This window comes from Chrysochloris asiatica, unplaced genomic scaffold, assembly GCF_000296735.1.
Source record: "Chrysochloris asiatica unplaced genomic scaffold, ChrAsi1.0 scaffold00141, whole genome shotgun sequence".
Classification (NCBI taxonomy): Eukaryota; Metazoa; Chordata; class Mammalia; order Afrosoricida; family Chrysochloridae; genus Chrysochloris; species Chrysochloris asiatica.
The window spans coordinates 3,990,397-4,007,777 of record NW_006408659.1 but is presented as its reverse complement, the minus strand read 5'-3'; the positions used below and the strand labels follow the sequence as shown (position 1 = coordinate 4,007,777).

The following is a 17,381-nucleotide window of genomic DNA, read 5'->3' as shown; positions in this document are numbered from 1 at the left end:
TGGAGCGGGGCGGGAGGGGGGGTGCGCCGCGCGTGTGTCACTCGCTCTCTCCCTCTGTGTTTAGAGGATGTGCTGAATGGTGCGCTTTGAGGCAACGGCGGAGGAGGAGCAGGATCCGGCGGCAGCTGGCAGCCTGGGCTGCCCGGCTCGGCTTCTACTTCGTCCTCAGAGGCTCGGCATCCACAGCGAGCTTCCGACCCGGCGTCCCACCCGGAGCATGGCCCAGCGCTGCGCCCCCGCGCGCCCCGCCTGCTGAGCCGCGCCGGAGGGAGGTGAGGAGGCCGGGAGGCCACAGGAGGCCGGCTAGGAGCACAATCGAGTGTCTCTTGAGCAGAGAAAAGAGCCCGTGCCCGGCGCCCCGCGCCCCACGCCTGTCCCTGTCGCGCTCGCCCGGGCCGCCCGGAGCCCAGATGAGCCCAGATGGCTGGGGCTCAGCCTGGAGTGCACGCCTTGCAACTCAAGCCCGTGTGCGTGTCCGACAGCCTCAAGAAGGGCACCAAATTCGTCAAGTGGGATGATGTAAGTATTGGGGCATCCGGGTTCAGGGCCCTGGCCAGGGCACGGGGCTGGCCCGGGCACAGGGTAGGGTGGCAGGGTGAGCGACGTGGGGGTGGGGCGAGGGGCGCATTATGCAATGGGCGCAACGAAGTCGGCAGGGGCGGCCTCGAGGCGCACAGGTTGGCATCTGTCGAAACCAGTGAGTGGCAGAGGGCAGGGGCATTCCTTGCCCTCCGGTGGACATGAGGTTGAGCCATTGTCATCCTCAGTAGGTCTAGGAAGCTCCTTTTAAGGGTCCTAAACATTTGGGTGAATGGAATAGGTAGAAGAGGTGGCATTAGCTCATAACTGACCCTGAGAGTTTAGAAAGTGGGAAGTTGGGACTGGCTGCAAAGCGCTGGAGTGTGAACAAGCTGCGTCCTTCTCTGCTGTCAGACGCACCCCCTGATCACCTGCTTTGCTCTCATCCAAGAAGGAAAGGACCCGAAGTCCGAAGTTGTTTAGTGATTTCTAACCCTTTTAGCATTTTTACGGATGCCCACGCGGCAGAAGACACAGCAGTCCAACCTACAGGTGTTTTTGATGCCAAACTTCACCGCCTGGCTGTGGAGTGAGGGACTTGAGGAGGGCTAAAGAGCAGAAAGGGGGGGGCATGCCGGGTCTAGAAAGGCTTAGTGGACAACAGAAAAGTGAAAATGGCTCCCCCCACCTTTTTTTTTTTTTTTTAAGACCTAAGCTAATTGTAATCTTAGACTTGAAATAGATCCTTCCAGACATTCTTCCACGGTTTGCTTGTATCTTTTGCCTGGTAGATCAGAGCCTAGCCCAGTTGAGGTCTTAAATTCTTTCACCTGAGCCCTACACCCCAGAATCTAAAGTGATCTCCAATCACAGTCCCCCAATTTTCTTCAAAGACAGGTAAATTCTAAATCCTTTTGGAAATATGCAAATCTTCAGATGGAGGGTTTTATTGCATCAATTTTATGTCCTGGGTGTCCATCAAAGGGTTTGATAAGAATAAACTACTGGAATAAACTCAAGCTGCCAGGATTTGAGAAAATTCAGGACCAAATAACTAAGACATCTCTTAATCAGGAGGAATTACAGGAGAATGAAGCATTCTTGCTGAAAAGATTTTCCACCCAGAAAATTATAGACTGTTATCCTCCAGGGTATTTTTCTTTAATCTTCTTAAGTCATTTTACAGAGTCTGAAAACAATTTAAATATTCCAGGTAGCGAATTCAATTACTTAGCTGAGTGCATCTGTGTCTATATTTTGTCCACTTGGAAGCGCAAACAGAACTTTGGAGTGTGAGCCACAGCTTCCTTGAAAGCTTATGCCAATTATTAAATGCTGTAGGCAGAGATGTAAACATGCACCCTTCTATCCTGGAACCATGGACTTTTTACACTTTTCTCTAGTCCACTTGGACTAGGTACTTTGGTAAAATTAAAAGAATAACTTCATACACAAAGTAAATTCATTATTTGTTTCAAGCTTAAAGAAAGTAAGAAAATGCAATTCAACAAAAATAAACAGTCTAGCCCGTCCTGGATTCCTATAACAGAGAGCTAGTGTGATGTTGTTGTTGTTGTTATGTGCCGTGGAGTCGGTTCCGACTCATATCAACCCTGTATAGGGTTTCCAAGGCTATAAATCTTTATGGGAGCAGAAAGTCACCTTTCTCCTGCGGAACAGCTGATAGTTTCGAACTGCTGACCATGAGATTAGCAGCCCAATTCGTAACCATAAAGCTACCAGAGATTTACGAAAAAAGACAGGGAAAGAGAGAGAAACACTTTGCAGTATGTATAAGGGTTTCAGCATAAGCTCTAGATATCTTTAGTGGGATGATTTAACAACTTTATATTAAATAATTTCCCAGTGCTTCTGTTTTGGAAGGCAATGTCTAATGTAGCTTTGAAAATAAAGGTCTTCTATGCAAACACATTTTGACACATTCAGATAGAGGATTTTTATTATGTGCATTTCCATCACAGTTATTTTTTGCTCTCCTACCAGTGTCATGCACTGGATTAGATCTTGGGAAGGTGGAGAAATTAGACAAAAACCTCTGCTCCCATGGATTGTACTGGTGAAGACAGAAAATTAACAAGAACATGTGTGAGAGAGATTTTGAGCTCTGGAGGACATAAATAGCAATGCAAGGGGAGTAATGGAGAGTCAGACTCCACTTGAAGATTGGTGTTTTGTTGTTAAATGCCATGGTCACCTTCGACTCATAGCTACCCTGTATAGAGTTTCCAAGGCTTTTAAAAAGTCTTTTCAGGGGCAGAAAGCCTCATCTTATTCCTGAGGAACAGCTGGCAGGTTTGAACCGTGCACCTTGTGGTTTGCAGTCCTGTGCTTTTCTGTAGTATGGAGTCACTGTAGGTGACTAGGTGAAAATCATTCCCTTAGAGCACTGTAGGGAAACCCTTCAGGAAAAATGTAGGTAATGTGGAGCTCTGGGGTCCTGGTGTGGTACTGTGGATTAATGCACCAGACTGCAAAGCTGTTTGAATTGCTAGGTTGGCGCTTCAAACTCATCAGCTGCTCCTTCGAAACAGTACACAGGGTTGCTATGGGTCAGAATCAACTGGACTGCACTCAACAACAACAACAATGGAGCTCTAGTAGCATAGTGGTTACGATTCAGGCTGCCAACCTCAAGGTCAGCAGTTTGAAACTACCAGTGGAGATAGATGAGGCATTCTGTTCCCGTAAAAATTTGTAGTTTCAGAAACCCTGTGCAGCGTCACTATGAGTTGGAACCGATTCCTTGGCACATAACAACAACAACAACAACAAGGAGATTCACTAATGGAGTCCTGGTATGGCACTGGGGTTAATGTGCTGGACCAAAAAGTCACTTTGAAATGCAAGCTGGCAGTTCAAGCTTACCAGCTGCTCCTTGGACCCTGTGCAGGGTCCTTACGATTGGAACTGACTCACTGGCACTTAACAACAACAACAAGGAGATCCCATGGCACATAACCACCATCACCACTCTGTGGCACTGCTAGTTTGGTTTGAACCACAAGGTCGGCAGTTCAAAGTTATGAACTGCTCCTCCGGAATCCTATACAGGGTCCCTATGAGTTGGAAGTGACTTGACGGCACTTAACAACAATGATCAGAGTCTGGTGGTAGAAAATGGGTATAAAGGACAGTGGGCCCTGTGGGGACATTCTGGTGAGAATCGATAGTGGAGGAGAAGTTATTTTCTCCATCTTACATTGGAAGCTCCAGAGACTAAGTCTGGCCTTCCTCTTTGCTGGACTTAGGGTCATGCCTTGTCCTGGACAGGATATGAAGAGAAACAGGATGAATGAAAAGTTGTACAATAGGCTCTTCAGCTCCCAATCCAGTCCTTTTTTCCACATCCACGATCCTATCTTTTTCCCCCAAAGCATCTGAGCGGTGGAAGGGGCTTTAGTTTCCTTTTTCTTTCCTTGTCTCCTCTTCCACCTTCCACATTCACCTCTCACTTTGAGCAAGTTGCTTAATGCCTCCCAACCTCAGCTTCTACATCTGTAACATGAAGGTTTTAATAGTAAGCCCTCGACCTCACGGTTGGTTTGAATGGCAAGGTTGGTGGTTCAAACTCACCAGCCACTCCTCGGAAACCCTATAGAGAGTTGCTATGAGTTGGAACCGGCGCCAAGGCACTTAAGAAAAATGACCACGGTTGCTGTGGTTTAAATAAGAGAATGCATATGTGCTGCTTTGCATAGTGCCTGATGCACGGGAAGCCTTCAATTAAACATATTTTTAAAAGATCTTTTCCCCCAGGATTAAAAAAGATATGAATTGTACCAAGGTGGTCAGAATGTGATAGATGAATCCTTTACTATACATGTAGGAAGATCAAGACCTACCTTCCGTTTCCTTTAAGTTGTATTTTGATTTTATGTTTTGTAGTTTAAAGAGGAAAAAAAATGGTTTCTAGCTTTTTTAAAGTTTTAATTTCAGTGTTCTAGAGAAATTTAATATTCATATTTGAAAGCTGGACCTACTCTCTCTCAAGCAAGGAAGTTTACTAACCATCTGAAATTTTTATTTCTCCATAAATTCCTTGTACATTCTGTCTCACAAGCGCAATCTTTCTAGAGCGGCTCAGAGGTTGGAGTTTGCATTATGCCCTGTGGATTTGAAATAAGTTACCCTTTCTATACAACCACAATACAGCTAAAAACAACTGAAAGGAAAAGCAAAGAGCAAAACAAAAACAGAAGAACAATGTTGTTGTTGTTAAGTGGTGTTGAGTCAGTTCCAATTTATGGTGACCCTGTATAGGGTTTCCTAGGAACCAATGGTGAATTTGAACCACCAACCTCTTGGTCTAGTGCTTATCCTACAGTGCCACATCAGGACAACAAAAACATGCTAGTATTTGGACTGTTTCCTAGCACCCTACACAGAAACTTGGTTATAACTTTAACATTGTATAAAATGTGGAATTGGAATTTCCAAGATGACAGGAGATGATGAGAAGATGACCGTAATAAGATTAATGAAGGAGCAGAGGGAAGGATTCCTGAGGTGGGAATTCAGCAGTATTCTCTTGGGAAAAGGTTAAAGGGTTAATAGGATCCTGCTTGGGGGTACCCACACAGAGTGAGTAAGGCTAGCAGGTGTCCTTTCAATTGCCACTTAAAAATGTCCGAAGAGCCGAATGAATTTGCTTCCTGACAGTCAGCAATTTACTGTACTTTAACAGCAAGAATATACTTTTTCCAATGAAGTCAACCAAGGCGTTTTAAGCGTTTTGTTTTTGTTTTTAATCAGAGTACAGCATACACACAGAAAAGGCACAGATCTAGTGCCCAGCAGATTCTGTGGTCACACAATCAGTAAGACACAAGATTGGCAGCCCCCAAAACCCCCATGTGCACCCTTCTGGTGACTACACCCCTGTTCCTGACTTCTAACACTGAAGATCAGTTTTACCTGGCTTTGATTTCATAAAGCTACTGTTACTTTGAATGAAAACAAAGCAAATCTCTTCAGCTTGATTATTGCTGATTTGACCCTCTTAAACAACAACAAAGCAATTTATCTTAGTTTAGATGGTTGTAGATTAGTGCCTTCTAGGCCCCCAGGTGAAACCTGGGAGAGCAGCAGGTGTGAAAAATGCTGGCAGGAGGAAGCAGTGAAGCAAAGCTCTGGGAATTTGGCAAGGAAATGCAGTGCCTACAGGATGTTATGGACATAGGCTAATGCGTCAGACTACAAAGTCATTTGAGCTGCAAGGTCAGTGGTTCAAGCTTACCAACTGCTCCTTGGAAACCCTATACAGGGTTGCTATGTGTCAGAATTGACTTGATGGCACTCCACAACAACAACAACAACAACAACAACAACAACAAGCACACTAGCACAGTGCTGCTGCTTTGAAAATATACTTGTGCTCTCGAAGGTTTTCTTATCTGGTCTGACATTGATATTTACCCCCTATGCTACACTGAGATTATCCAATCTGTTTATTATCATATCTAGAAGCTTCCTTTGAAAGTTTAGCCTAGTAGTGGTTGTTGTTAAGTGCCATTGAGTTGATTCTGACTCATAGAGTCCCTGTATAGGGTTTCTGAGAAGCGGCTGGTAAATTTGAACTGCTGACCTGGCGTTCCAGTGCATTATCCTACAGCGCCACACCAGATAAATAGGGTCAAAGTATATTTACCTGAAGTTACATTTATATAGGACAGAATCTTTTTTGTTTTATATGTCAAACTTGGTAACGTATAGTTAAATGTTTCTTAATCAGCATTGCTTCATGGTATCATGAACAAGAGGTGCCAGTAGAAAATGGAATGAGATTGATTGTGAATTGTTGACTAATGCTATGGGTCTCCACTTAACGTATCAAATCCTTGATAACGTTTTGCACTAATGTTCCCCTTGCCAGCAATAATGTGAGGTTCCTGGGCTGCCTTTCAGTACCTATCGTAAACTTCATCTGCTCAGACAAATTTCACAATCATTGCCTTTTCCTGTCTCTTCTATGTACGAGCTTCCAGTCAGTCTATGTGCCTCTGTGTAAGGATAAAGGAGCTGCACCTGGCCAGGTGATTTTAGCCAAGTAGGTCGAGTAGCTAGGTCAGTTAGTTGACCTCAGTTGCACAACAGTGTCCACACAAAGATGTCAATTTCCAACAAAAACAAAAGCAAACCACCACCACCAACCAAACCTTAGCTGAAATAAAACATAAAGGAAGATCAGACTTTTTAACTTCTTTCTGGTTTCCCTCTGTTTCCTTTAAGGTCTGGCATTTAGTTTTACTATTTCCTTATATGTTAACATTCAACTTTGTAAATGTTTATTTTAATGTGTATTCTAAAAATTGCTTGTGTGTAAGTTCTCATTGATGTTGACTAAATATATATATTTTTCAAGAAAATACATTCTTTATTATAAATAGGGAAACTTACTATTTTAGAAAATATTTTTAAAAGATATTTAGTTGTTGTTGTTAAGTGTCAGTAGAATCAGAACTGACTGGACAGTTCAACATTAATGTAAGTAAAACCAGTTAATACAAATATAATCCAAATTTATGCAGCAACCACTAAAGCCAAAGGTGAAAAAATAATTCTACCAACTTCAACAAATGGTAGACTTAAGAGACCCTATATAAGGTTCCAAGGAGCAGCTGGTAGGTTTGAACCACTGACCTTGTGGTTAGCAGCCTTGTGGTTATCCTACAGTGTCATACCAGGACTCTAATATTTAGTTTTAAAACAGAATTAAAAGCATCCAATGTTTGTTTTGCATTTTAAGGTTTTTTTCAGTTACAATGTTTATTTTTGTTTTTAAATTTTTATTTTACAGTTTTGTAAGCCAGTTCAGGAAAGAAAAAAGAAAAAAAATTAGGAAAGGAAACATTTTCACCTGAACTAGTCATGGTACATATCAGTACAAATCATTTATATCTAGAAAGTTAAGAAAACACAGTATTTTGCCATTCTAAACTCAAACTTACCTTTGAAAATTATTTCTGAAATAGAAAAGAGGACATTAATTTTGGTCCTGGTGTAGCACTGTGGATCAGCACTAGACTGTAAACCACAAGGGCAGCAGTTCAAACTCACCAGCTGCTCCTTGGAAACTCTATCCAGGGTCGCTATGAGTCAGAACGGACTCGACAGCACTTAACAACAGCAACAATGGTGTGGTAAGAGCCGCCAAGTTGATTTCAACTCATAGTGACTCTGTGCATGAGGGGACTTCATAAGTTTGTGGGAAAATTCCATTATCTTTTCATTCAATTTTCCCATGAACTTTTTGAAGCTCCCTCCGTACCGTGGACTGAAAACCTACCTGGTGCTGTACCACATCCCACATTCATTGCTATGTTTGAGCTCAGTGTTGCAGATTGTAGAGGCCTGTAGACAATTCATCTTGAGGGTCTTCCTCTTTTCCACTGATCCTCCACTTTCTCAAGTATGATGTCCTTCTCCAGGGACAGGTCCCTCCTGATAACATGTCTGAAGTATGTGAAATGAAGTCTTGCCATCCTAGCTTCTAAGGAGCATTCTAGCTGTACTTTTTCCAGGATAGATTTACTAGTTCTTTTGGAAGTCCATGGTATGTTCAGTATTCTTCAACAACACCATTGTTTGTTTGCATCAATTCTTTTTTCGGTCTTCCTTATTCATTGTTCAGCTTCCACTTGTATATGAGGCAATTGGAAATACCATGCACGGTTCAGGGCATGTGCACTTTAGTCTCCAAAGTGACTATCTTTAGTTTTTCACACTGTAAAGTGAAATCCTTGAGCATTTCTCAGGTATGAAATAATTTCATCTCACTCAGCATCCATCTCCCATATATCTTAGTGAAAAATTCTGTAATGCAGAGTCGACAAAGCGCTGGTTGTATTCATCAGACTCCCTTGTAGCTAAGGTTTGGGTTACAAATAAAGTTACACCAAATAGATGCTCTGATGTGAAATTTGGAAAGCAGAAATGTGAAGGAGGTTATCCTTTTGGTCTATGGTTTCAGATGTGGTTACAGGGCCATCTTTTGTAATACTTCTCCAGCGTTCCTTTTCCTGGTACATGGATGTAAAGGGGAAATGGTAAGAGAGGCTGCTCTCTGTTCTCAGCTTGTTCCCTTGTCCTCAGTTAAGGTATTAATTAATTATCAGCATTAAGTCCCATTATTTTCAAAATTGCTAGGAAGTTTTCTTTTTCCTGCACTAAAACCTGTCAGACATGGCGCTTTATGGCTCTTGCGTTTCCGGATTGTCAGTCTTAATGTATGGTGACTATCCAGCATCCGGTGTAATTTGGTCCTTCAGTGTTACATTAGAGTACAGTAGAGTTTTGCCATCATGCTGCTTCTGGAATTTGGTACTGAGAGTGGATCCCAATAACAAGACACTTAGAAAGTACTGTTTTGATGGAATCATCGAATTATTTTAAATTATTTACATTCACCTCTGTTCACTCATCAAAACTACCTTTGTGGTTGTTGTAAAGTGTCGTCGAGTCGATTCCGACCCATAGCGACCCTGTAAGGGTTTCCAAGGAGCTGCTGGTGAGCTTGAACCTCCAACCTTGCATTTAAAATGGCTTTGCAGTCTGACACATTAACCCACAGTGCCACACCAGGACTCTAAGATTACCTTGGGTGGTAGGAAAATAAGAAGTATTATTCCTATTTTACAGAGAAGTAAACCAAGACTTGCTAGAAGACATTCAACTATTGACAGCTAGAGTCTGAAATTAAAACTAGTTGGGGCCCTTTCCAGTATTCCATGATGTCCCTAAACAGAATCCTCTCCAGAACAAAACACTTTTGATAGAGTTCACACAAATCCATGCTGAAAAAAAATGTTTCCTAAGAATCTCCATGACTTTATTATTGATTCAAATGAAACCTAAAACCAAAACCAAACCCACTGCCTTAGAGTCAATTCTGACTCATAGCGACCTTACAGAACTGCCTCACAGACTTTCCAAAGTTGTAAATCTTTACTAGGAAAGCCAACTGTCATATCGTTCTTCCCAGGGGTGCAGGTGGGTTTGAACCACCAACTGCACACTTAACCATAGTGCCACCAAGGCTCTACAATCCATCTCTTTTGGCTAGTAGTAGTAGTATTTAGGTGCCATTGAGTCAATACCAACTCATAGTGACCCTATGCACAAACTGAAAGAGGCACTGCCCAGTCCTGGGCCAACCTCACAGCCATTTCTAGGCCTGAGCCCATTGCTGCCACCACTGTGCTAATCCATCTCGTTGGGGGTCTTCCTCTTTTTCTCCAACCCTCCACTATACCAAACATCGTATCCTTCTCCAATGACTGGTCCCTCCTGATACTCTGTCCATCTCTTTTGGCTAGGGTCTTCAAAATGGTAATTTTTATGGTGGTTGTATAAAAGTCCATTTTTGTCCCTACCTAGAAGGATGTGGGACTATAGAAAAACTTCATTACTGCTTTGGAGGAGACACATGTGCTGGGCATACAGGCCATTATGTGCTCTGGAGTCTTTACAAATGTGCCACATCATCCGTGAGTTGAAGAATCTGAACCGAATCCTTCCTTTAATCAGAATCTAGGAGAGGCAGAATATGTACTAGTACTTTTTATGTATATATGTCTACTTGGTTACCCTGCCAACAAAATCAGTATTCTAACATAGAACACAGGCAAAAATATCTCATTCATGACATCATTAATAGACGACATGGGAGCAATACATTGATTGGAAAACCAAATAAATTGACAGATCCGAAGGCCAACAAAATTATTAAATTCTTCTTTCACTAGTATGAACCAAGGCAGTGGACCACCTGAGGGATGTTCATTGCTTAGTGGTGGCCATGTCTAGAGCCAGACTCTGACTTTACGTCTTCTCCAAAGTATCCTGTTTGGAAAACTCTCCTTTGAACTATCTCCAGCTTTTAGGCAGTTCATTGCTCCCTGACTTCATTTGCATGTAATCCCAACAGAACATTTTCCAACTGTTAGAAAGAATGGAGAGAGACCATCTCAGGAAATACAGATAATAAAGAATATGCCCCGATGGCAAATTTTGTATACAATGTGTACATGCATTTGATACAAGGTATACATCATGTCAGTAAGACTTTCTTGCAACTTCCTCCTTCTAGAAGAAGGTAGGAAGGTGAGGAAGTTCAAAGTAAAGTTCAAAGGGATGGCCTTTCTAGTTCCGCAGATGCCAACTCTAGTCCAGAAACTTCAGCCTGTCAAGCTGAGACCGCCCCAGAGCTAGCTGAGACCATTCTAGGTCTGGCTGAGGCCAACCACAGTTAGAGAACCAGTTTCCATCCAGAAGCCATCTCTGCTCCAGCAGAGACCACGGCTAATAGTGGCCACAGGTGTAATGCACCAACAGAGGCTAATGCTCCTCAGGAAGACACACCTGCCCCAACAGTAACCAAGTAGTCAAACTGTAACCTTTCTTTGGGAGGATAATTTATACACAGAAGTCTAAGTAAAGTAACATTTTCGCGTTTTAGATTTGCTTCTGCCGTTTTTCACGGCACCAATGAAAAGCTTCATTCTTTCTTTAAAAAAAGAAAATGTTCTACGTCAGCCAGTCAGCCAGTGTGGAAGTGGTGCTAAGTTATTAGTTTTCATTGATGAATAAGTGACACTTTTGTGTCCAGCAGGACTCCATAAGAGTGTGCTTCTCCACCTTTTTCTCCAACATACTTGGAAATTATTGTCTTTTGCTGAGTTTAAGGCTGATCTGTGGCTTTTCTGAAATTGTTGCATGGAAGATTGAAGATATAATAGTCACTGAGGAAGTCCTGGTGTGGCGCTCTGGGTTAATACACCAGACTGCAAAGCCGTTTGAACTGCAAAGTCAGTAGCTCAAGATCACCACCTGCTCCTTGGAAACCCTATACAGGGTTGCTATGGGTCGGAACATACTCGATGGCACTTAACAACAACAACAAAGGAAGTGCAGGAAGTCCTGGGGTTGGACTGTTGTATAAAGCACTGGGCCACAAGGTTGGTTTGAACCACATGGCTGTAGTCCACACTTATCAGCTGTTCCTTGGAAACCCTATACAGGGTCTCTATGAGTTGGAACTGACTTGATGGCACTTAATAACAACAACAAGGAAATGTAGAGGATGCGACACCGCTGTCCCTCAAGTAAGACTCAGAATGGCCTAGAGTTCAAAGGCCAGATAGAGATTAACTGGAATGCAGATTTCCTTTGTCTGTATCACAACTGGAGTCCTTTTCTGGCACTGCAGGATAATGCACTGGGTTGCAAGGTCAGTGGTTCAAACTCACCAGCCACTCCTCAGAAACCCTAAAAAAGGGTCACTGTGAGTTGGAACTCACTTGATGGCACTTAACAAAAACAACATATTACAACTGAGAGAGCCCATGTGGTGCAAGGGTTACAAAAAAGATTTACCTCACTGGAAACCATCAGGCAGTTCTGTGCTATCCTATAGAGTAACTATGCATCAGAATCAACTTGATGCTAATTTTGGTTTTGGTATTTTACAATGGGACACGACTCCCATTGTATTTTATTTTTAAAATTTAATTTTATTTATTTTTAAACTTTATATTCTGAATTGAGTGAAGGTTTATAGAGCAGATCATCAGTTTTACATTCAGCAAATCATACTATGCTTCATTACATGGTTTTAATCCCCTCTAAGCCCCAACAGTTAACAGCATTTACTTGTATTAACTTTAACCACTTCATTCCTCCATGTGTCTCCTGCCACCCCCATGTGTCCTCTGCTAACCTTCCTCTGGTTGTATATTACCTGCCCTGACCACCATGTCAACACGTGTCTACTCTCTAGTGTATGTATCATTTCCTCCTCCCCAAAAAGCCATCATAGATTGTTTCTTTTATCAAAAAACTGCCCCCTCTTTTTTTCCCTTGATGTACAGAACAAAAATAAAAAACACTCAGGGATATATTGTCATTTAAACAACCAAGAGGCACATTCTGGAAGCCTGCCTCCTGGCTGCCAACACACACAGCCTTTCTCTTTCCATGAGTCTACAGCCCTCAGCTGCTCCCTCTCTCCTTATCTCTGCCTCCATCTTTGGTGTCGTTGCTTTTCTGGTTAGGGTCCCATGTTCAACTTATGTTCTTCTCTCATGAGGGTCCTCGGGTCCACTGTTCCTGGAATGTAAGATTAAGTGTTCCCCCTTTTTGTTACACATTTTCTACCTTTACAGTTGTGACAATCATAACTGAGGATGATAACAATTATTCACTGTTAAATCAATGAATCCTCTCCCCATCTTCTTTCACCAAACCCATCTAGACAAGAGGAAAACTATTCAGCGGGGATTCTACCTTTCTGCCTGCATACTCTGAAATTAAACTCCCTCTTAAAAACATGTAAGCACTCCACTTCATGTGTTTATAGCTCCCACATTTTTGGTAACCAATGACTAAGTTGCCCATCCCTACCAGCCCTGCATACAGAGAGGGGATAGGTTTGATATTTATATGAAGACTGTTTCCCTCATGGTTGGTATTTTGAGCTACTATATCCATAACTATAGGTAAAATTAATCAAATTGTAGCAATTTACACTTGGTTCCTTTATAAAATTTCATCTTCCTCTAGTGGAGCTCTGGTCATCAAACCATCTAAGATAGGTCAAATGGGTACAGTTTGCATGTTTGGGCCTTCTTTTGAGTCTCCCCTCCCTTCATATCAGCTGGACACTTCACTCTTAACTCTAGCCCTCTGTGGCTATGTCCTTGTCCATGGGCCCAGGAATCCCCAGGTCTCACCATACTTTGAACCAAGCAGCCCTTCCTCTTCTCTCTCTCATCTCCAGGGAAGGACTCCCATTTTAAAATGTTAATATACTTGGATACTAATTGAACTTTTGAACCTGCACAAAGACTCCTTGGAAGAAAGACCTGGTGATCTACTTCCAAAAAAGTCAGCCATTGAAAAACGTATGGGACACAGTTCTACTCTGATATATACAGACAGGGTCACCATATATTGATTCAGTGGCAACTTGTTTCTGTTACAAGTGGATGTCCTTGAAGGCCATAGTTTATGGTGTTTGTGTTCTTTCCCTAGGACACACCATAAGCCTGGAACTCAGTAGGTGCTCTGGGAAAAATGGTTTGGTGCATCTCTGGCTAATTCTGAGGCTACCCTGGATTACATTTATGCTCCCGTGAGACCTTGGTGATATATGGCTTTGGTTGCACAGTCCTGCTCAAACCCTAACATCCCATTGGAAATCTTTCAGACTCCCAGGGGCCTTCTTAAATAGGTTTTCTCCATGTGAGTTTGAGAAGCAAAATGCTTATTGCCAATGCAAAGCCAACTGCTGCATCTGATTTTCTGTAAGGTCAATACAGCTTAAGGTTGAGTGTGTACTCAACTGTGATTCAATATTGGTTGAGAATTATACTGTGTAATGTATTTATAGCTCTCATTCTGTGAATGTTACCAGTGACTTCTGTTATCTGAAAGGATGCTCACATACATACACTTAAAATGTAGCCACACAAGTTGCTCTTAGGGGACTACGGATGAATAGATGATGAAGAGTAGGGCACTTCAAGGGCCCTGAAATTATTCTGCATGATACTGTAATGGAGGATACTTGACACTGTGCATTTGTCAAAACTCATAGATCTCTGTTAATACAAAGAGTGAAATTTGTAAGTAAGCTATGGACTGAAAAACAACACTAATGATAATGTCAGTGTTGATTCATCAGTTATAACGAAGGTAGCACACTAATGTGAGATGCAAATATTAGGTTAATAATAAGACAAGCTATGTGCTGGGTGGGGATGGAGGGCAATATATGGGAATTCTGTACTTTCTGCTCCATTTTTTCTATAAATCTAAATGTGCTCAAAAAGTAATTATGAATGGCAGTGGTGATGTGCCGTGGAGTTGGTTCCAACTCATAGCGACCCTATATAGAGTTTCTGAGGCTGTAAATATTTATGGGAGCAGAAAGCCTCATCTTTCTCCTGTGGAACAACTGGTAATTTCGAACTGCTGACCTGGAGGTTAGTAGCCCGACTCATAACCCTTAAGCCACCAGAGCTCCTAAAGTATGAATAAAACACATTAAATATCTTTAGAAATTGTTATATAGTCCTGGTTTGGACTGCTAACTGCGAGGTCAGCAGTTCAAACCCATCAGCTTGGAAACCCTACCCAGGGTCACTATGAGACATCCAGGGTCACTATGAGACAACCTACTTGAAGGCATTTAACAGCAACAACAACTTATAAAGAATAAAATTTTAAAATGGTCATAAAGAAGTTTAGAAGTGTTGGAAATGGTAACTAGAACAAAAGATCATAAAAATAATGATTCACAAAAAGCAGTGGGCTGCTAACTGCAAGGTCAGTTGTTTAAACCTGCCAGCTGCTCCTTGGAAACCCTATACAGGGTTGGTAGAGTCTGAACTGACTCAACAGCACTTAACAACAACATATAAAAATAGTGGAAGAACAAACAAGATGGTGGATTGGGTAGACATGCAGTGAGGAGCTCCATCAGCAACAACACAGAATACCGGACTGAAGCAGGCTCAGGGGATGGTCCCAGAACTCTGAACCATATATAAAGGAATATTTAGAAAGTTGGAAGGCTTACAGCCAGTGGAATTTATAACGGAAGCAAGAAATCCAGTGCTTTCTAATCCAAGGCGCTCAACTGCTCTCTGAGTAGCCATCTTGGGTGAGACTGAGTGGGGGAAGGATCAGAGCAGCCATGATACCTGACAGAACCGCGGAGATAAAGGTGTGGGCATTCTTTTTTTTTTAGTATCTGTTCATTGGTCTCTTGCTGCCTGCGCACCTTAATTCTGGTGACTAGAGGGGGTGCCTGGGTGAGTGTACACCCCACCCCAACCCCCGGAGGGTTCTATTACACATGCACACAGATCTCCTCAAATTTTAAAGGCACAGTTTCCACTTAAAACCAAATGGCAGTGCAAAATGGCCACAACCGGTCCTGAATTGTTTATCACTAGGAAAAAGGCCTGAATAGAGGATGTGGAGCAGGACAGGCAGACAAAAAGGAAACAGGCCAAAAATTAAAGCCTGAGTTACATCATAACACCCAACAGTGGCATCTTGAAATTTCTCAGGAAGAAGAGTGAAAGGGAAGCCCATCTGCTTATCAGATCTACCTGGAGGCAATCAGCATAAAACATACCAAAACACACACCCATCTAAGTACTAAGGCCACAGCTAACTACCGAATATGCCCCCAAACAGAATATCAGCACATGTCCAGAAATGGTAAAGTGACTGAGACAAATGATCTGAAGGTAGACCTACACTCCATACGGGAGGGAGTTTTGGAAATGCCTGAGAAGGAATTCAGAAAAATGTTTATAAAATGTATCAAAACACTTTACAATGGAGTTGAGAAAAATAAGGAAGAAGTTAGGAAGCATTACAGGAACAATCAAATAAGATAGGTACAGCATTGGAAACAATTAAAAACCTACAGAAAGAGGTCTGAATGATTAATAATATAATATCAGAAATGGATGATGCACTGAAAGGGCAAAGGAGTAGAACTGAAGAGATGGAAGCCAGAACTAGTGAGCTGGAAGATAAATCTCGTTACTAAGATAGAAGAACAAGCAGAAAAAAGGTTAAAAAATCTGAAGAAGGTCTAAGATTCATGTTGGACAACATGAAGAGGAATAACTTAATAATTATCGGTATTCTGGAATAGGAAGAATCACCCAAGTTGATAGAGGAGATAGTTGAAGAGCTTCTGGAAGAAAATTTCCCTAATGTCCTGAAAAGAGCAAAGATAAAAACAAAAAAATCTGAAGAAGGAAGAACTCAAGAAGCTCAACGAACTCCAGGAATGATAGATCCTAAACGAAAATCACCAAGACATATAATAATTAAGCTTTCCAAAATCAAAGATAAGGACAGAATCCTGAAAGCAGCTAGGGAAAAGAGAAGTGTAACATACAAAGGCAAACAAATCAAATTAAGCTCAGATCTTTTAACAGAAACCATGCAGGCAAGAAGGCAATTGGGAGACATATATAAAACCCTGAAGGAAAAAAACACACAAAACTGCCACCCAAGAATCTTCTACCTAGTAAAGCTGACAATCAAATATGATGGTGTAATCAAAACATTCCAGGATAAACAGAAGCTAAGAGATTTTTCCAAAGCCAACACGGCGATGAAAAACATCCTAAAGGGAGTTCTGTGGACTGAGAACCAACAAGAACAGACGAAACCCAGAGACTGATGTATGTGGCAGTATCAACCAGAACTCAGTGGACTAATGGAAGAGTCAAGAACAGAATAAAACTCTAAGAACAAATTCAGAGGATCTGTGAGGTCAGTCTATGATCAAAACAATTAACATTGTGAAAGAAGGTAAACACAGAAGCACACAGAGATCCAGATGGTGAGAAGGTCAGGTAGATTATAGGATAAAATAGGCTGTCTTAAATGGAGGGAAAAGTCAATGGAATATAAGGTAACTACTATGGTGAGGTTGGAGTGGGGGGGGCTAGGGGGAGGTGGAGGGAGGCGACAGTAGAGCACAGGGTAAGGGCAGACACCTCATAGTTTGGGTGTTGGGGAGGGCAGTACAAGAAGGGGGATGAGTTGGAAGAACAAGTTTGATAGGGGAACCCTGAGACAGGTTTGCATGGGCTAAGTGGGACAGACGCAAATAGTGATGCCTGCTCAACCTTGGAACAACATGGCTTTGTGATACAGGGATCTAGGCATAGTTTGAAGAGGGGAAATAATATTAAGATGCTTGACTGTCTTACGAATATTGATTTCCCTTGCCTACTCTTGTAAAATAGACACTTGAGTGGCATAGAAAGGAATGTTGGGAAACATGAATACAGAAATCTTGTAAGCCT

The 17,381-nt window shown here is 42.1% G+C and overlaps 1 protein-coding gene across 2 annotated transcripts in view; it reads left to right on the top strand.

Moving 5' to 3' along the window:
- Window positions 1–366: 366 nt before the first annotated feature.
- Window positions 367–17,381, top strand: part of LOC102810898 (1-phosphatidylinositol 4,5-bisphosphate phosphodiesterase beta-1-like) — a 1,100,672-nt gene continuing 1,083,657 nt past the window's right edge. The window contains exon 1 of one of the 2 annotated variants that reach the window (XM_006870398.1): window positions 367–519. In XM_006870398.1, the coding sequence (XP_006870460.1) occupies window positions 421–519 (99 nt within the window). In that variant the 5' untranslated portion in view covers window positions 367–420. The remainder of the gene's footprint in view (window positions 520–17,381) is intronic. The other variant, XM_006870397.1, reaches the window with a different exon arrangement.